The following is a 21,624-nucleotide window of genomic DNA, read 5'->3' on the forward strand; positions in this document are numbered from 1 at the left end:
ACTTTTCCTGACTAAGGGATTGTTTGATAAAACCAAACCATGTAATGATCAATGATTCCAGTCTCTTAGGTTAAGAAAAGATAGTTTAGAGGCTTTTGATTCGTTCAGATACATTATCAAACGCGCTGATGGATTCGGGTTCAAATGTGATCTCTAAATAGTTGGTCCTTACCCTAAGGACATTGCTCAATACAAAAACAACCCACCAAAAATGCAAGTCCGGATCAACTAGATCAAGTATGCCATAACTCGTGAACTTATAATAACCTAGATTTTGTTCACCAGAAGGATACAATTGTAAAAAACTGCAGGTTATATGACTAAAACACTCCCTAAATTATAAATAACTTAGAGCAAGAGATGATGAATGTAATAACATCAACTGCTGCTAGAAAAAAAAAGAAGATAGTAATCTTCAAAACCCAATTTTGAGTTTGCTAAAACAGTGAAACTTGTTTGTTTCTCGTATAGAAATGGAAATTGGTGAAAGAGATGACAATCACTTTTCGATACCCTGTTGCAAATACTGTATAAGATCATAGCCAGCAGTAGTCCATTTGTTATAGGCATCCTCGCAGATATGGATCATGTGATTTGCAGCTTCTCTTTCAGTCATCTCTGGACGAAATCTTTTTCTCAAGTTCCCAATGGGATCTCCTCTGCTAAAACAAGGCAACCCGCTTTCCACCATCATCAACACCGTGTTTATAATCCCATTCATATACCGACGTGCAGTAAGGTAACCCTTAACACACAAACTGACAATAAACCACAACACAGCACCAGCCTATTATTATTTCACTTATTTGATTAATAGTGTTACTTAGACACCAACTTACCTTTCAAATAAATGCCAAGTATCACTTTTCATGGCACCGGATGGATCAAGTAACTGAGTCATCTCATGACTCAGTTTAAAATGAGCACTTTCAAACCGCATGTTCCCTCCAGGTGATATCTCAAAGATGAAACCAAAATCAATATGGACAAGCCTACCTACACTGCATCCATAAACAATTTTTTATCTGTTATCAGTTTGGGGACTCGTTTTTTATACAATAAATTATGTAATTGTTACCTTACCTGTCGATTAAAATATTTCCATTGTGTCTATCTTTTGGTTGAAGCAACAAGCTGGCAACAGCATAACCAGCGCTACTCACAATAAAATTCTCACGTGCAGTTTCAAAACCTGGAGAACCAACTGGCCCGTAATCCTGTTGAAATATTTCATATAAACCGCCATCTGTCGTCTCACCCATTTGGCTTCTGCTACGTGAATTTGGCACAACCTGCAGGGGTAAAGTCGGAAAGTATTCATTTATTACAAAAACAAAACAAGTTATTAAAAAATAAATCACGTGCCTCGATTATGCCTCTTTCTGGGTCGGTTGGAAGCACTCCGTATGGATATAAATAAAGAGCGAGTCCAACCCCTTCAAATATGTCTTTCAGAAGCGAGATTACTTGTAAAGCAAGCACGTCTTGTCTACAGTCGTCTCCAACCTACATTACATAAAGATAACCATTTTTAATAATGAAACCAAGGTTTATAGGTGATGAGTAGTAATTAGTAAACGCTTACCTTAAAAATACAAGCTTGGGGTTTTATATCTTTTGGGTCCCCATCTCGATCAGCCACATCAAAAGTGATCATGATTGGGACTTTTGCTGCTGACTGTAAAGGGATCCCACTATTGACCTGAATGCCCCTCACAAGCTTACTAGGAGCTGTAGGTAGATAACAATCATCTCCAGGTAACTGAATTTTTTCCAACTCTCTGTACCCATATCGTTTATAAAAATTAATTATGCTAAAAACAGGAAAACATAAAATTTAATCAATATAATAGAAACAACTGAGAGATACCTCTTGATGCCAGCTCTCCTTTCTTCTTTCGGGAGTGGATACAGAGCACCTGATATAGAGGTGACTTTTTCAAAGAAATCAAATTCTCTGTGAAACACTTCACGTGCCTCGGGGCTAAAACCGTCAATAATGTGGTCTCTAACAATGGGCAGTAGAGATAGAAATTCTTGTGTCTGAGAAGGACAAAATGGTCAGAACTCAGAAATATGTTTGTAAATCATAAAAAACAAGTGATGTAGTGCAAAGCACAGATTATAGGTAATAAGACACATTTACCTTTGCAGTTATAACTTCTTTACCTTCTGGTGCACACGTCTCCCCCTGTGATCAATAAACATATATTGAAAATAGGCTAAACTACATTTATCGTCCCTGTGGTTTAGCAAAAGTTATGGATACCATACCACAACCATCCCTGAAACTAGTTTTTAACCGGGATCCCCCCCCCCCCCCCCCCTGTGGTTTCATTTTATTTCTGTTTCGATCTCTAACTTGTGTAAAATGACTATTCTACCCTTGTTTCCTCCCTCCCTTATTAAACCTCTGATCAGGCAAGCTCCCTAAGTCTCGATTAATAACGATTACAATAACAAACAAATAGTAAAAGAAATTACAAAAAATAAATAAGGGTGAAATAGTCGTTTCACATCAGTTAGGGACAAAAACCAAAACAAAATCATACCACGTGGAAAACAAACATAATTTTTCTTTGAAAATACCTGTAACTGCCAAATTAGAATATGAGCAAACACGTCACTCCTTTGAGCAGCTCTAAGCAAGTATCCTTCAACCAACTTCTGCAATTTTGAGGCAATAGTGAATTATGTAAAATTATAGGGTGTGAATGTAACAAAGTATAGGAGACAAAGGGAGTTGTTGCCAATACCCACCTCATCATCGTACCTCAAAGCTTGAATGAGCTGGGGCATGAAAAAGGTTACTTTGGAAGGAGGGTAAGATTCCAGTACCCTAAGAATATAAGCCATGACACGTGGATGACCTTTGTATGCTGGAGTAAAGAACTCTAAAGCCATTGTAATAGAACAGGCAGCCCAGTATGGTAATTGTTGCAAAAGAGGAGAATTATCATCCACAGCCTTAGGGGTTACAAAATACGGTAAAGCCTCAGGTATGCTACGGATTTCCAAGATATGTGTCTGTAACATATACAGAAACAAACATGTAATTACAGATATATGATGAAAAGAATCCAAGCTTTAAATTAGCTGATAGCTGACCTGAACCAACTGAGTAATCTCTGCCTTTAGACAAGTATTTGTTGGAAATCTAGCCCCCAAAGAGAAAGCAATCCGAGGATCAACAGCAAATGCAGTTCTTGCATACTCAACCCATTTCTCTGAGGTAATTTTTGGCCTATAACATGTGTTCTCTCTACAATTCATGAGAATACAGTATTTTATTATGAATAACTAATAAAAGATGAAAGAGATGTCACATGTTAAAAAATTGCAGTTGATGAAATTACTTGTAGTTAACAGGTTGTGCCCAAACTTCAAGCCTGTCAGCTTCATGCTGGCATAACATTAAGAGTAGCTGCTTCCTCTTGTCTCTACAAGCTGCATAGTTCTCCATTGGTCCCCAAACAGGGTGACACTGATCCTTCTGAGATTGTTCATTGTTAATTAAAATCATAAAACACAACAGGATAAATGCCAATATCGGTGTCTTACCATGTCAAGCAAAGATCCCCCATATTCCCCACCCAGTGCTTTTGGATCATTTTGGAGATAGTGAACAAATGAGTTAACAGATTGAGCCTCGCTGTGTGCAAAATTTCCATGATCATGTTCAAACCATTCAGGTTCATAAGCAAACCAGCCTAATGCCGCCCTGCGGTCGGTTTTAGTTTTCCACTTCACAAGTTAAACTAAAATAAAATAAAAAAGTTATATTATTATGAGAAAGTGGGTTGAATCATGAATGTAATACCGATAAATCCCATCTTCCAGCAGCTGAATTCCCAATCTAACTTTTTGTAGGCTCCCTTCATACTGGCATGCGCAGAATTTAAGTCCAAGCAGCATGACTGTGAAAAACGTACCAGCAGCAGCTGGATGGTGTGAAAATTTCCATGGAAGTTTGGTGGTCCCCTGTAACATCCTGCCAAGAAGCAAGAGTTGTACCAGACTATCATGTCGTACTACCTGTAAAAGCAAAGATAAAATATCAGAGAAGAAAAGAAAAGAGCACGTATATAAATAAATCAAATAGAAAACTTTTTACGTACCTCAAAACGGTCAATGAAAAACCCGATCCATAGCTTATGTGCTAGAATCTGTTCAACTGGATCCTTCTCAGGCGGTGATTCGGGCTCACTAGGTTGAAGGTGAGGTCTTAACTTGGCAGCTGGTCCAGAGAACCTCGTGTCAGATGCAAACAGACCTCGCTTGGTATCGATTGACCATAACCATGCATCAACAAGCTCCGCGAGTACCACAGGGCCCAATTGAGGAGCAGCAGAAACTAACCACGTCCATATGAATATACCAGTCTCCATAGCATCGATTGTAGAAATGTACGCCGGACACCAGCAAAGAAGCCGGAGAAGTTGCGAGAAGCTCTCCACATTTGTTTTCGAATCCGCATCCTGAAAATCGAAAATTTTCATCCAACATTTATTTATTTAACTACTTCGTCAAAATTGGTCAACATCGGTGGTATGTTTACAATACCAGAGTCGAGAGAAGCAGTGCAGCCGCCTGGGAACATGTTTCCCGGAATGAAGCTTTGTCCACTTCCCCGCCTTTTTCTGCACCGGAAACAAATTTTTGAAGAAGACGGACAAATTTATTAAGTAGTATCGAACCGAAGGACTCTTTTTTGGGCTGTGGTGGTTGAGGAAAAGCTCCGGATATCAACCGTGAAAGACCACTAGCGCTAGGAGTTGGTGTAGGTTCAAAGTCATCATCTGCTTTCTCCATATTCTCATACAGCCTTGTCATGCCAGCAATCTCTCCAGAATGATTACATTTCACTGTGGCGCTAACAATAGCAGTGCCAAGAACTTCGATATTGAACGCCTCTGTTAGATTGAGATTTCCTCCTGATGAGGCAGCTGCTGCAGCCATCACTGCCGGGATATTTGCAGTTTTTGTGCCATTCCAGCAATCGCTTTTGCCTGTACCGATTCGTATCTCGGACAATAGAGAAACAACATCTGTTGTTGGCTGTGCTCTTTGCCATGTGTTTGCTTTACAAAGTTTCTCCTGAAGAAGACCCTGGCTTGTGCATGGAGCGTGTGATAGGGAAATGATAATCCATTCGCGAACAATTTTTTGGTACAATGAGCGAACGGAAGCTATCCAGGTAGGATCACTAACAATAGCTGCAGGCGGATCATTATGGACAGAGAATAGGAGAAAGTCCAGACAAGATGAATTCCACAATATCTGCAACCATGTGATGATGTTGAGAATAAATCAAAGGAAAGTATTGAATTAGGGCAAATACAAAATGATACCTGTGGAAATCTATCCCTCAGTAGAGACAAGAGTTTAACTGAGACATCTCGGATGTGTTCATCTCTCTGAGACATACTCTTTATGAGAAAACATGCATGGACAGCAAGAGTCGTCTCCTTAACATCCATAGCATATCCTGTCTCAAATACTTGATCCTCCTGAGCCAATTATGAGCATTAAACATTAGAGGATGGATTTTGTGTTAATCAGAAAAGGAAGGAAAGGAATCAAATAAAAAATTACCAGCCATGAGAGTGATGTTTCAAATGCACGGTGGACAATGGCCATTAAGCATTGGAAAACAGCAGGTGCGAGATTAGGACTTTTGAGATACTCAAAAGCGCAGCTGAAGGCACTCCTGGAAGCCATAGAAGTAGGACCACAATTAAGGAGTCCACCATTGCTGCTAAACCGTATTATTTCCAAAATCGCAACTGCAAGAAGATAAGTCGCCTTCACTCCTGAAAAAATTTTAGCAAAAGAAAATTAAGCAATCTTTTCACAAACAGAAGTAACCAAATAATCTTACGAAAGCCAACAACAGATATACCTGAAATCGTGCTCATTGCATAAACCTCAACGCGCCCACCTAAAGCAGCAGAAAGTGCTGCTCTTTGATTTGCAGCAGCTTTTTCGTTTCCACTTCCTCGACGACTACCAGGGTTGTGAAGAGCATTAAGTTCTAACTCGTCTTCAAGCCATTTCACAGAGCTAACCACCTAACGATATAGAGTGAACTTAGGACTGAATGACAGGTTTGGATGATTTGATTTGAATTGAAGTTATTACTTACCAGGGGTGGGGTCCCTTGAGAAATACGTTGAACGGAAGAAGACCACTGAGGACTCCACATGTAAGGTCCACTTACAGCTTGAAGAGCGACTGCAGTCGTGTTCCCTGTAGTGTTCAATGTTGTAGAATTTGGCCTCGTTGGTATTACTGGAGGTGCTAGACCGAAAAGAGCGATGTAGAACCATAGGTTGCGGAATAACTTCAAAACGGAAGGTTCAACGTCTGCTGTAGGATCAAAATCGGAACATATTTCAGCCACCGCAGGAAGTAATGGCCCTAGAAAATCAGCTCCGCTGCTGCATAATTCAAAAGAATATGATTTTAGAAATTGTGGATCGTAGTCGACTACTATTTATAAAACGAAAAAACTTATACCTTCCACTTTTGGACTCCGCAGCCAAGCCGACATCTGAGCATAATGATAAAAGGCGCTGACGATAGTCAACCCGTAGTTGACCGTCTGTAAGGCCTCTAGCTATTAATTCAAATCCTGCGGGAAGAGTCTAGAATTAATTGAACAAATGAGCATCTATTCTATCTAGGATAATATAGGTTTACAGTAAACTTTATTCTAGGTGTAACAAGTTGGAGTTCATAAAACAATGACACCCATGCTTATTGATTAATGGCTAAATTAATCAAGCTTGCATGTCACGGTTTTCTATCACTAAAATGAAAGTAGGAGTAGGGCATTTACGTAATTTCAACAATACATACCTCAAGACGTTCGGTATTAGCTTCTTCCGACAACTTATCGCTTTCAGCAGATCCTATGCTAGTAAGTTTGCTTAAGTAACTTCTCATCATTAGCACAACAACTTCACGATACGACTTCTCAAAACCCAAACTTGCCATGCGAGAAACCGCATCAAGAATCTACAAAAAACAACATAAACAAATTCAGACAAAATATAATGTTTTTGTAGAAAAAGAAACAAATAGTTAAAGAAAATCATACCCTGAGGCGCAGCGATCCAGGTGTTGAAGCATCACCCTCCTCTAGATTTTCAATGAATAATGGCAATATTGTGTCAACCACTTCAGGTTTATTAACTTGTACATTTAGCTCTGCAAGCAAGCGGATGACATTGAGCTGTATAGTAGGAACAACCTTCTTATCTTTAGCATCCTGAAGTAATAGATACAAGTGGTAATAATTATATATAATGATGATGTTCCAATGACCAATATATACGACTTTGAAGACACAATACATATACAACAAACCTTTTCCTCATAATCATTGTGTTCACGAATGCTTGTAGCTAATCCCATGATAAATGTATCCACAGGAGCCCGATCTTTAGTCCATCCATATTCGATTATCTCACAGCTGGTTTTTAAAACACTATCAAACATAACTCCAGGACTACTTGCCGCAGTGTCAGCCTACTCAAACAATCATAATAAAAATAAGCAAATCATGAGCAAGAATTAAGCAAACTAAGATGAAGACAAGAACTAGTAAAAAGTAAAAAGTATCTATGTACCTGGGCACATGTAATTAGCACGAGTTGTTTGAATCGAATTAGCAGAACCCTTAGTAGATGACCTCCACGTGAAAAAGCAATTTTGGAGATGCCATCAAGCAATGAGATGAAAAGATCTTCACATGTCCTTAACCTACGCCACACTGAATACAGACAAGCTTCTGCAGCTTCTACAACGAAAGCAAGAGCTCCATGCAGCAGTTTCTTTGATGACTTTCCATCTAACTCACATGAGACATGGCTTCTAACTTTTAACTTTGCTGCAGCTTTGTAAACAGAAAGCTTTGTATTAATCTTAGCTTTCAGTGCTGCACCCTGTTCTGTCCAATCATGCTTCCTTATCTGCCAACAAAACTACACTTCATATTTGTTTCTAAAGCTGTTCATACGAATAAATTATGTTTGATGATTGTTACCTTTAGAAAAGCAGTCATCAATCGGAGTTGATCCTTTGAGATAAGGCGTACACGTTCTAAAAGCTGGGTATCAATCTGAACTTTATCAAGAATGCGCTCAATCAATTGGAAGGCAATCTCTTGTTTCTCTAATTGCTCCATAGACTCTTCGTTGAAAGATGAAACTCCCTTACTATCTCCATTAGTTGACGAACTAGAAGCAGGTGAAGTCACAACGGAATCAAGTAAAGATGTAACCAGTTTGTTGGCATCTGCGGGCATAATCTGAGGAAAACTCTCTGACAACGCGGATAAGAAAGCCCTAGAAATTACTGAATCGGAACTCCTGCCATTGTCATTGAGAGCAGAGAAGACAATACCTCCCATGAAGCCTGCAACTTCTGTACTAAAATCCTGATACAGTTCAGTTGCTTTAACGACGTACCCTAAGAATTCGTTGTAAAATGAAGCAATGGATGCGTTTGGAAAGGACTTAGGCCAAAATGATTGGGTAAACGACGATGGGATCGAGCGAATGAACTCCAGAACCGTATTCCGAGGGCTTGAATCGTCGTAATTAGGGCATTTGGAGATGAATCTGGCGGTTGCAAGAAGAGCATTGAGTTGGAACCGTGAAATCCGAGGAGAACCGGAGAGGAGCGACTCCGGTGCAGGGCATCGTTTGCAAATCCAGGTAATTTTGGCGGAATATTGATTAGGATTATGCGAGATCAAGTCGCAAAGCTCCGTTAATGCCTCCATTGTCAACAATTAATCAAAAATAGGAAAATAAAAAGTCGTGATTCAATCAAAACTGCATACGGCATTGAAGGATTGCACATCGATGAAATCAGGGTTCTTCTGTGTTAATTTTGCTACTGATATATTATTGCATGCAAAATAAAGCTTTTTTTCTCGCAATTCTACAAACTCCAAATACGTTTGTTTCTCTCATTTCATCCGTTTTCCACGATTCCAAAATAGACCTGTTAGTCTTGTCCGTTTTTGTAGACAATGAATAAAATCCACAAAACTCCTACCACCCGTTGCTGCCGTCAATATCCTCCTGCTCGACTTCTCCGTTTGCCGCCATGAAAATGCTAAGACTTTTGATCAAGATACGAATAAGAAAAGTTAACGTTACTGTCAGATTTGTTGAAACTTCCCCGTCATGGCCATGGGTGCTTGTGATTGTGAGGCAGGGGTTCACGACTTCACATACATGTCAAATGCTGCAAAGGAACTGAATCGTTCATGAATCTTTTGGTGAGAACTTTAGATTTGATTATTTAATAAATTAATGAGCAAGATAAGCAAACGAACACAATATAGATGGTTTATTTTATTTTATTATATTATTAGTTTATAACTTTTTTAGTAAAAAAGTTATAATAATTAATCAATTGTTTTAAATAAATTATTAATTAAGAGATATATTAAACTTTTAAAGATATTGTAACTTCAAATTTAACTTAACATGTAATTAGAAAAAATAAATTTAAATTTTGAAGTGATTTGTCTAATATATCATATAATTAGAAAAAGTAAATTTTGAATTTTGAAGTGATTTGTCATATATATCTCTTTGATACGTGATATAATATTAATAAGGTGTTATATTAGAGTGTCACATGACAAAAAGAGATTAAAACTATTATTTTATTAGAATAGGAAGATGAGAGATTATATATGAGAAAATTGAGCAATCTAATCATTTTTTTAATGTTATTTTAATAATAATAATAATTTTTTTATGCAAAATGATTACTTGGTCTGGAATGGATCATTCTAGACACAAAATATCGGTTCAACCCCAGTATTATAGCTCAATGGTGTGTGTATATATATATATATATATATATATATATATATATATATATATATATACACACACACACACACCATTGGTTTTTATACATGTTATGTAGGATATTACCTTAATTTCTAATTAAGGTTTTGTTTGTGGATATGTTTAGTGTGAGGAGTTTTTGTAGCAACAGCTTGAGTGTGAGTTTTACCTGGCTATCGATTGAGGTGAGTCTTCTTACTGTACTTGTGTGTCGAATATACCAATGCTGACCCATTAGATTATGTTATATGCTAGTTGTATTTGTGATACTTGCATGAAACACCTCGGAAGTAGCCCATGACATTTCTATGAAAGAACATGGGGGTAACCCATGGCAATTGCATGAAAGACCATGGGGGTAGCCCATTACACTTGGATGTTAGACCATGGGGGTAGCTCATGACATTTCAAGGAAAGACCATGAGGGTAGCCTATGGCAGTTGGTTGTAAGACCTTGTAGGTAGCCCATGACAACTATATGTATGGTGTGTGGAATTTTTATGAAACTCACTAAACTTTGGGCTTACGGTTTTGTGGTTAACATTTTCAGGTATTTCCAGTTCGAAATGGAAGGCTCGACGTGATCACACAACATCCTCCCTCATGATTCCTCATTGATGATTATTACTCTGATGATTTTTGATACATTATATTATGATGGTTTTTGAGACATTTGATACGTGGATTTAATGATTTTAAAATGAAATTTTTTATCACTATTTTGGGATGTTACATATATGACACATAAGAATATTCAACTTGATAGGAGCAAAGTTCTTCCATCTAGTTGAGTTGCTATTGGAGATCAACGAGGCATTATCTAAAAACTCCCTTATAGAAGCAACAAAAAAAACATCAGATGAATCTCGAAACCACCCAAAACGATCTGGATTTTGATCAAACGCATACCCATGCACCAAGCTAGAAATAACACCCATATTGCTCCACTTCTACTAAAAAGAACCATCTAAATCCATGCGATCAACAACTTTATAATCCTTACAAGTATCCAACACGTAATCTCTAGAAAATTATAAAGAAATAGGAGTATTACCCCACCATCTATCATGCCAAAGAATAGTATTACACCCATTTTCCACTATAATGCAACAAAATTCCTTAAGATCTAGTCCCCGATCTCTCACTTTTTGAATTGATTGAATAACATACATCCATGGCCCAGTACGACCAGACGAAGTTAACTGGTGAAACTGACCATCAAGACCATGTATAGCAACAATGACACTCATCCAAAGAGCCTCCGGATAATGGAAATACCTCCAACGGTATTAGGTGTTACTCTTCCTCTTTAAGATTAAGGGTTCAAATCTCATCGTAGACATATGTAGATTTAAGGAGTAGTTTTAAGAATATATTAGATTTGTCATTCCAAAAAACAAAAGTCTATTAAACGAAAAAAACACTTCCCACACCAGGATCGCATTCCTTTTCTCTAGTCATAATTTTATTCTATTGCACCCAATAAATTTTTCTCTCACCCATATTAGCTCCCGAAAAAAAGGGCATGTAAATGATTCTAAATATGTCAGGTCTTTTTTAAAAATTAAAATAAAAAGATAAAGTTCTTATGTTTATGGTAAAAAAAATGTGAAAAATATCATACGAACGTGATTTTATATTTAATATTGAAGATTAAAATGATAAAATAATTAGTCAAAATTAATAAACCTTTAAAAATTAAATAAAAACAGGATTAAAATGGAACATTATTAAGTAAAGGAGATTAATTGTGCACAATATAAAACTAAAAAAAAAAAAAGTAAAATATGCGTGCTTGGTATAATCGACTCCAAAAACATTTCATTAGAATGGTATAGAAAAGCACTTTAGTTTTGATTATTAATATTTGGCCTATTAAAAAAAATCTGTCATTAAAGATACTTTAACATAGTTTGAAATATAGGATAAAAGATAGAGAAAGAATCGGATGGTCTAAAGTTTTGAGCTAAAACTTGAAAAACCATGTTTTTGCGAGAACACTAGCTTTTAAATCTTGATTCAGGGTGTTGGGCTAGCCACTTGGCTAACAAAAAAAATGTTAAACTAACAATAATTATGAGGTCTCGGGTTCAATCTCAATAAAAAAAAAATGTTTACTTGTTCAAAAAAAAAAAAAAACTTAGCTCGATAAATATATGAAGGACATTTAAATATGTTAAAGCTTTCTAAAAGAAGTATTTGTAATAAATAATATATGAAGGACATTTAAATAGGTTAAAGCTTTCTAAAAGAAGTACTTGTAATTAATAATATATAAAGGACATTTAAATATGTTAAAGCTTTCTAAAAGAAGTATTGGTAATAAATAATATATGAAGGATATTTAAATATGTTAAAGCTTTCTTAAAGAAGTATTTATAACAAATATGTGAAGGACATTTAAATACGTTAACGCTTTCTAAAAGAAGTATTTGTAATAAATAATATATTATGAAGAACATCTTAGACATGTGAAAGCTTTCTAAAAGAAGTATTTGTAATAAATATATGGACATTTAAATATGGAAAAGAAGTATTTGTAATGTCAGAAAGTTGTGATGCCAGCATTTTCACGAAGTTGTTTTGTTTTTTGCGACACTTTTTAGTTGCTTTTAAAAAATTGAAGAATGACACTCCCATCCCTTTGATTTGTTGGACTAAAAAGAATATGGCTTGAAACTTGATAAACACACTTTTGTTAAAACAGTAACAAAGTTTCAATTTTGTTACATCTTTAGCCAACGGATTTTTAAAATATAATTTTAAAAGTCATTTTCACTCCAATAACCTTTAAATATCATACTATTTTTGTGTTAGATACATTTTTAAAATCAAATATAAACATCTTTAAAAACCTTTAAATATCATACTATTTTTGTGTTAGATACATTTTTAATATCAAATATAAACTTCTTTAAAAATCTTTAAATATCATATTATTTTTGTGTTAGATACATTTTTAATATCAAATATAAAGGTGTTTAAAAACCATTTTTATAGGTCGTTGATTGAAATGCAATCACTATTTTGATATTAAACAATTACTAATCTTATGTTTGTGGTTGGAGAAGCTCTTAGTCTATCATGTTCCAGCCCCTCATTTGATTAGGTATTTAGGTTCTTCGAGTTTCGGTTCCATGAAATCCGTGAATTTTCATCTGTGAAATACCTATTAAAGATGAAACAAAAATTTTCAGATTCAGTTAGATATAAACATGGATCTTTTTGTTTAAGTGGGGAGTTTTCAAGCCACTACTATTTCCAAAATAGAGTGCAATTCCTAATTTGAACCTTTCTAATCTAATCCTTATTACGCAGGTAATTTAGAATAATGATTGACACTCTTTTCTCTTGGGAAGTGATTCGTACACAATACTTTTTTTCCGTACACAACAAATTATGCTTTACAAGATTGTAATGTATAACATTTTAAAACATTAATTGTTGTGTATAGAAAAATATTGTTGTGTACGGATGAACTCTAATCAAAACATGTATTTATAGATTCTATTATAATATGAAACCTTATAATATGGTAACTACGGTCATGATAAACGTAAGAGATAGTCTAATCATTATTATGTAGGATAGTTAGAATAAAATAATAATTTGTTATCCTTTCTTTATTCATTATAATGGATAATGGATATTTATATACAGAGTATACTGGAAAATCTGTTCTAAGTCTAATATATATAATAAAGAAACTTATAATATGGTATGACAATAATAAACCTAATACTAATCTAATGGTTTCGTTAATAGATGGATGCTTTATTCTTCACCTATAAAACATTTTTTTTCACAATCTTATTTGACGTTTTATTTTATAAACATGTTTTCTTTATGAAAACCATTAAAATAATATTGGTTTATGAACAACTATAGGTTGAGTTATGATGCTCATATTTATATCCACATTTCATACAAAGTATTTGATGTGTAATTATGAGATTGGACGTCATATATGTTTGAATAGGATAAACCTTCTAACTCACCAAATATTAATTTTATTGGCAAAACTGCAAAAGTGATCCCTATCATATGTATTTTCTTTGAGTTTTAGTCTAAACTTCAACATTTTTGGATTGATGGTCATTTTAATCATGTTTGCTTGTAATTTTAGTCCGTCGAAAAACTGAAAATACTAAAATGCATTTTTGATATAATTTTTGTGTTTTCTTTATTTATTTAAAAGTTTTATTAATTAAAAATATGGAGCCCACCCTCTCTCGCTATTCTTCTCCCTCTCCCTTTCCTTTATTAGAAACCTGCAAATGAACATTAACTAAAACCAAAGGTTTACCTTCGTATTTAGGGTTTCAAAAATCAATTTGTGTCTAATAGAATGGCATGATGAAGAACAATATGACCTTCAAGACCATTGTGAAGACAATTCAATTTGGAAAAAAAAAAAGAAACAAAATTCATTGGAACTTATCTGGAAAAAAAATCCACGCGGAACAAACCTCCCTCTTAGTTCTTCAAACAAATATATTATGTATAAACCTAAAAATTACCCAAGGCGACGATTAGGATAGGGAAAGACCATGTAGAGTTTGTCGAATCAGATATATTATGCATAAACCTCGGTTTGAGGTATGTGTAGAAAAAATTGAAATCAGGATATGTGAAGCAAACACAAACACACACACATAAGAATATAAGGATATGTAAATCTTTCGAAATCATCCAGTCCAGGACCCTGATGCATGAAACGAAAACGAAAATCAAAAGATTCACGAAGGTTTTTAAAGCTCCATTGCTGGTGATGAATCGAGATTTCCAATAGGATGGCTCCAATTTACGGGATTTCGAATAGGATGGCTTCGCAATGGGTTAATGTATCTCGAGTTTTAATGGTGTGCTTCACCATAAGTGTAACGACCATAAAATTCTAACGAATTTAAACTAAAAACAACCCGATTTCATAAAATTATTACAAAAAGGTTTTCAATACAATTATTTCAGAGTCTTCCCAGAATCACATCACAAAACATAATCATGAGGAGCGATACGATCACACATTTGCCTTGCCACGGTCTCCTGAAGAACCTGAAAAACATTAAACCACAACTGTAAGCCCGAAAGCTTAGTGAGATATCCCCAAAATACCAACCACAAATACCATACACGCACAACATGCCGTATCATAACAGAACACAGAACAACCATGCACTTCGGGTCTACTGGGTGATTGGTCTGCCGCACCGGCCTTCAGTCCACCTGGTCCACCCTCCGAGTCTAACCACATACATCGAGTCTACAGTGTGATTGGTCCGCCCGCACCGGGCCTTCAATCCACCTGGTCCACTCCCTGAGTCTTACCACATACATCGAGTCTACAGTGTGATTGGTCCGCCCGCACTGGGCCTTCAATCCACCTGGTCCACTCCCTGAGTCTATAGTATGACTGGTCCGCCCGCACTGGACCTTCAGTCGGCCTGGTCCACTTTCCGAGCCTCGGCACGTCTGGTCCGCCCTCTTTGGAGCCTACAGCCTATCCGGACCGCTCGCTGGGCCTTCGGGATAACCGGTCCGCCCTGGGTATGTTGGCATACAACACAAAGCAGGTCCCGCCTCAACCCAACCCCAGTCCAAACAACCATGTGCACATAAACATTCAAACATATAACAATTCGCATCCAATCAAACCGATCTAGCAGATCACAAAGCATAACATCGTCCTAACCGGGATACCGACCTAACCGGTCACTAGCATAGCATCATCCTATATACCAGGATTCCGACCTTAACCAGGTCTCTAACATATATCATCCTAACTACCAGGATGCAACATAGAAAAGCAATAACATAACAACGATACCCGGATCACAATCCGATAAAGGGCCGGCCTTGGTGCCGTAGACCCTGTTGATATAGTGAGGATAACTCACCTTGCAACTGCCGACTGAACAGATAAGCCCAAGCTGCTCCGACCACTGACACGATCTCCACCACTAGCCAACACCAACACTGAACTCAAAACAATATCCAACAATTACCAAAATGCCCCTGGAAGTCAACTGGTCAACCTTGGTCAAAGTCAAAGTCAAAGTCAACCCCTGACTCACTCTACTCGCCGATTCAACCCGATGACTCGCCGAGTCCCCATGCTCGGAACTTCCCCCAATCCGCGACTCAACTCGCCGAGTCACCCCGAGACTCGCCGAGTCCAACAACTCTGAGTCCTTTCACACTAGACTCACCGAGTCATCCCTTGACTCACTGATTCACAGCTCAACCAGAAGAAAGGTTAGGACCTCACGACCAGACTCGCTGAGTCCAAGAACAGACTCGCCGAGTCCAAGGCTATCCGCAACCAACTCGTCGAGTTCCTGCCCATCTTCAACCAACTCGCCGAGTTGTTCTTCCAACTCGCCGAGTTTCAGTCTATCTTCAAGCAACTCGCCGAGTACACCCTTGTGACTCGCCGAGTACCCCTAGATCTGAAACCAAACAGAGGCTTTCCAAGCCATGCAGATGCTCTAAACCATAGATCTACCCTTCTACAAGCCATCCATCACGTAAAGTGGCAAACTTTACGTGAATCCAAAGAGATCTAGACATTTTACACTCTAGGGCTAGGGTTTAGGACAAAAGAACTTCACCAACAACTCTTGAGCATGGACTTTATGGCTTTCTGGATCATTAACAGCCTAGATCTGAGGTAGCAACCTCAGATCTTACACCAAACTTGAGATGGACCTCATTTATGCCCCAAAACCCCCACAAATGATAGATCTAGATGCACAAAAGCTCAAACAGAAGATTATTACCTCAAATGAAGGCTCCCACTGATGAATGAACCAATTCTCTGCAAAGCCCCTTGCTCTACTCTTCTTTCCCTTCAATTTCCTTCCAAGATTACCTCCTCCAAGGCTCTAATCTCTCACCAAGGAAGGCTCACACGAATTTAGGGTTTCTGGAACTCAAAGGGAAGGTAAAGAGACTAGGAAGAAGTGTTATGTTATTTATATAGGGCTCAACCTCCGAAATTAGGGTTTTCTCCACTCAGCACCAACTCGCCGAGTCCACCCATGCTACTCGCCGAGTTGGTCACTTAACACGCGACCAGAGTCACGACCCTACTCGTCGAGTCCACTCGTGGACTCGCCGCGTTGCCCTTTCCCACTTACACTTTTAGCCCTTCAACTCTACTTCTGATATTCCGGGATGTTACAATTCTCCCCCACTTAAATTAGGCTTTGTCCTCGAAGCCTACGGCAACACAACTCCAGAACTACCCTCGCAATGCACCACCTGGCATTAACCAGACTAGGTTCCTCAAAGCACAACCACCGAAACCCAAACCCAAATTTCCTTCCCGCGGTGTTCTGACCACCGCTTCAAGCCGGCCACCAGCCTCATCCTCTGATAATCACACTTATCAACTAAGTACCACTCCATGATACTTTACTTGCTCCAATTCACAACAATCACTCGACTCATACGAGCTAGAAATAACCATGAACCACCGGAATTCCCGGTCTGAGCCCAACTTTATCCATTCCATGCTGACAGGATGACACATCCTTCAGCCTCAGAGCAACTCCCATGAGTTTCTCCACCGCAATCTCATACCCATGCTGAACTGGCTCTAGCATCTTCGGGTTGGGAAAACCCGATACACTGACGACACCTCCCAACATCCCCCAGGATGAATTTCCACCACATACATAAATCCTTGATCAAAATCAAACCGGAAATCCAAGATTCAATCCCTGCATTCCTTCCGAGCATTTTGGCTCTACCCTCGGAAATTCCTTCCGTGACCTCAGCAAACATCCAACCCGGATGTGATCCCATACCATAGCCGCAGACACACTGCTCATCAACCATGATTGGGACACCCCAATCATAACTCTGCACTACTGCTTTCACTTCCATGAACTTACACTCCATCTCGGAGCTACATTCCTTTCCATTTCCTTACCAATGAAATCCACTTGGCCGTCTTGTCACTACAACAAGTGCCATGGTGCTCACCCAATACTACACCATCCCCTTATAGCATAACCGCTATCCCATGCACCACACATGCTCTGGATCCGCTCGCAAGGACTCTCAAGTCCATGCTCTACCTTCCACTCACCATGATCAATACCCGGGGCCAGACCTTCTGATGCTAAGACGTCGCGACATACTCAATTCATTTCCTCTTACTGATCTATCAACACATGCAGAGTCTTCAGCATGACTGGACCGCCTTTCCAGGCCTTCAACCCATCTGGACCACTCTCGGAACCTTCAGCAGGTCTGGACCGCCTTCCAGGGCCTTCAGCCTGTCTGGACCGTTCTCCGAGCCTTCGGCCTGACTGGTACGCCCGCCGGCCTTCAGTCTATCCGGACCACTCAACCAGCATCCAACATCGCAAATTATCCCTCCAGGAAAACTCTCCCATGCATATTGTTCTAGCCCTCTAGGGGTTCCGAACTCTATCTCCACCCTACATACTCAATCCCGGCCCGATCCCAGGCCTTCCATAATCAATCACCCTTGGTCTGTATCCCGCCCCGCATGCCTGCCACTTACTCATACCAGCCTACACTCTTGGCTGACAGAACCACTGTTGAATCCCAAGCAACTAAACAACCTCTCATGCCCATCGATCTTCCGGAGAGTTTCCAATTCTCCCCCACTTAGAGCACTGACTATCAACCACCGGTCGCCATTACCGACCTCCCTTATCAACCCTACACAACACAATCCCTTACACGCGATCTGGTTCCCACTAGAATGAGCAACCTTCACAAAATCACAAATTATCATGGATCATCACGGCTCGAAAGAAACCCGACCTTCAGCCAACCACTCCTCAGACTGCAGATGTTGCCCAATATTCAGACCAAACGCCAGATTCCCACAAATAACCCTCATGAAAGATAACCAACGAAATTCCCAACACCAAACCCTTAACCATACCATAACCCTCAAGGAACAACGAATACAATACCAGAAACCACACAACGAGACTAGCAGATATACAATACTCCAAAATAATCACAAAATAACAAGACATCAAGGAAGAAACATACCCGCAGCTGCATCCGGCACTGCCCTGACCTTCTCTGCTGTAAGCTGAAAAGCACGACCCTGAGCCCTTGGAGGCTCCGCTCCATCTTGACCTCCACCCGTAATCCTCAAAGTGGCCGGTGCTAGAGCCTGCACCGGTCCTGCAGCAAGCTGTGGACAGTTGACCCTCAAGTGTCCAACCTGATGGCAATGATAACAAATCCGCAGATCTCGAACCGGGGCTGTCTGCCGACAATCCCTCGCATATTTCCCCTCCTTTCCGCACTTGCGGCATGCACCACCGGACCTACAAACTCCGGTGTGACCCTTCCCACACTTCCCACAAGTGTGGCTACCTTGATCTCCCAATCTAGAATCAACGGTCTTGGACCATTTCGGCGCCGGCTGCGACTGCACCAGAGCCTGCCTCTGTTCTCACAACTGCAACTCAATCTCCAACTCACGCCACCTGGCGGCCTCCTGTAACTCCAACAAGGTCTCGCACCTCTGCATAGAAACGAACTGCCTGATATCCCTCTTGAGCATACTCAGATATCGGGACATCTGAGCCTGCTCTGAAGCGAACTCATGGCAAAACATCGCCCTCTCAGCGAACATCCTGGTGATCTCTGTCACCGACTCTGAATCCTGCTTCAGCTCCAGGAACTCCTAAGCCAATCTCTCCCTCTCAACCCGCGGAACATAACGAGTGCTGAACATCTCCTGGAACTGATCCCATGAAACCGCAGCTCTCTGCGCATCCGAATACGACTCCGTGGTCAATCTCCACCGATCCTTCGCCCCGAGCCTTAACAGGTTCAGAGCACAACTCACCCTCTGATCAGCAGGGCATGAACACGTGAAGAAACACACCTCCACGTCCGACAACCATCTCATAGCAACAATCGGGCCCTGAACCCCGTCGAAGGTAGGAGGCTTCGTATTATCGAAGTCCAGATACTGAAAACCTCGACCGGCTCCTCCCCCTGCCGCTGCTACAGCCGCTGTAGCTGCTGTGACAGCCGTCTCTGTGAGAGCTGCATAGCGCTCATCAAAATACTCAACCATGGCGGTCTTGATCGACCCAAACAGTTCCGGCAACTCAGCCCGAAACAACGCAGCAACCTCATCATGCAGGATCTCACGAATCCTAGCATCCAACTCGCATGTGCTCATCTGACCAATAACTTCGGGCGGTACTGACCCACCCTGACTGCCCTCTCCTGCTCCCGATCCCGATCCGGATCCCCTCCCAGCATGCCTCGAAACCTCCATACTAAAAACATCGCAAGATATCAGATACTTCCCACTAATCCGGGAACCAACCCCCAACCCATCCCTAGAGGTTATGGTTTCTTTGATACGCGTATGGGTCCTGTGCTTTCAATAGTACGGGCCCATACTACCTTCCACACTTACCCATATTTGTATCAATTATACCACAACGCCCTAGTGAAGAACATACATATCAAGCACTCAACCCTCACTCCTAGAGGAACACTGGAAGTCTCCCACAAGGAAACCCTAGGCTAACAGGCATCATAAATCAGGCAACATTATCATGAAATCCTGAAGATCCCTAGCCTAGGACTAGCATGCTGTTCTATCAAATCTCATAAACAAATATCATGTATGGTATTTTGGGGTTACTTATTGGCTCCGGCTAATCGTACCTCCGCGTCCTCCTTTGCTCATTTTGAAAACCATTTTAAATTATCTTTCGAAAACCCTCCTCGATTTGAGACTGGATTCACACGAATGTTCCTCCAATTCACTCAAACCAAGGCTCTGATACCAACTTGTAACGACCATAAAATTCCAACCAATTTAAAATTTTCAAAAACAACCCGATTTCATAAAATTATTACAAAAAGGTTTTCAATACAATTATTTCAGACTCTTCCCAGAATCACATCACAAAACATAATCATGAGGAGCGGTACGATCACACCTTTTCCATGCCACGGTCTCCTGAAGAACCTGAAAAACATTAAACCACAACTGTAAGCCCGAAAGCTTAGTGAGATATCCCCAAAATACCAACCACAAATACCATACACGCACAACATGCCATATCATAACAGAAAACAGAACAACCATGCACTTCGGGTCTACTGGGTGATTGGTCCGCCGCACCGGCCTTTAGTCCACCTAGTCCACCCTCCGAGTCTAACCACATACATCGAGTCTACAGTGTGATTGGTCCGCCCGCATCGGGCCTTCAATCCACCTGGTCCACTCCCTAAGTCTTACCACATACATCGAGTCTACAGTGTGATTGGTCCGCCCGCACTGGGCCTTCAATCCACCTGGTCCACTCCCTGAGTCTACAGTATGACTGGTCCGCCCGCACTGGGCCTTCAGTCGGCCTGGTCCACTTTCCGAGCCTCGGCACGTCTGGTCCGCCCTCTATGGGGCCTACAGCCTATCCGGACCGCTCGCTGGGCCTTCGGGATAACCGGTCCGCCCTGGGTATGTTGGCATACAGCACAAAGCAGGTCCCGCCTCAACCCAACCCCAATCCAAACAACCATGCGCACATAAACATTCAAACATATAACAATTCGCATCCAATCAAACCGATCTAGCAGATCACAAAGCATAACATCGTCCTAACCGGGATACCGACCTAACCGGTCACTAGCATAGCATCATCCTATATACTAGGATTCCGACCTTAACCAAGTCTTTAACATATACCATCCTAACTACCAGGATGCAACATAGCAA

General features: G+C 39.9%; 1 protein-coding gene across 1 annotated transcript; it reads right to left on the reverse strand.

Annotated features, from left to right (window-relative positions):
* Positions 1 to 240: 240 nt before the first annotated feature.
* Positions 241 to 9,259, reverse strand: LOC111920216 (phosphatidylinositol 4-kinase alpha 1). Its single transcript, XM_023915802.3, has 25 exons — positions 8,051 to 9,259; positions 7,635 to 7,976; positions 7,372 to 7,533; positions 7,103 to 7,273; positions 6,862 to 7,020; positions 6,520 to 6,647; positions 6,146 to 6,440; positions 5,903 to 6,071; positions 5,596 to 5,813; positions 5,352 to 5,510; positions 4,564 to 5,280; positions 4,119 to 4,478; positions 3,821 to 4,035; positions 3,562 to 3,721; positions 3,357 to 3,493; positions 3,109 to 3,262; positions 2,761 to 3,027; positions 2,590 to 2,667; positions 2,147 to 2,191; positions 1,871 to 2,043; positions 1,586 to 1,781; positions 1,366 to 1,506; positions 1,084 to 1,292; positions 840 to 1,001; positions 241 to 758 (listed from the first exon to the last, which is right to left on the reverse strand). The coding sequence occupies exons 1-25, from the start codon at positions 8,789 to 8,791 to the stop codon at positions 500 to 502; spliced, it is 5,817 nt and encodes a 1,938-aa protein (XP_023771570.2). The 5' UTR covers positions 8,792 to 9,259; the 3' UTR covers positions 241 to 499.
* Between the last annotated feature and the right edge of the window lie 12,365 nt (positions 9,260 to 21,624).

Source organism: Lactuca sativa, chromosome 5 (genome assembly GCF_002870075.4).
Source record: "Lactuca sativa cultivar Salinas chromosome 5, Lsat_Salinas_v11, whole genome shotgun sequence".
Lineage (NCBI taxonomy): Eukaryota > Viridiplantae > Streptophyta > Magnoliopsida > Asterales > Asteraceae > Lactuca > Lactuca sativa.

Excerpts from the sequence above, each read along its gene's own strand:
- LOC111920216 (XM_023915802.3), bottom strand. The coding sequence starts at position 8,791 with ATGGAGGCATTAACGGAGCTTTGCGACTTGATCTCGCATAATCCTAAT. Across the intron at positions 6,072-6,145 it reads CTCAAGGGACCCCACCCCTG|GTGGTTAGCTCTGTGAAATG; the intron begins GTAAGTAATAAC and ends CTATATCGTTAG. Across the intron at positions 1,782-1,870 it reads AGGAGAGCTGGCATCAAGAG|AGAGTTGGAAAAAATTCAGT; the intron begins GTATCTCTCAGT and ends ATATGGGTACAG.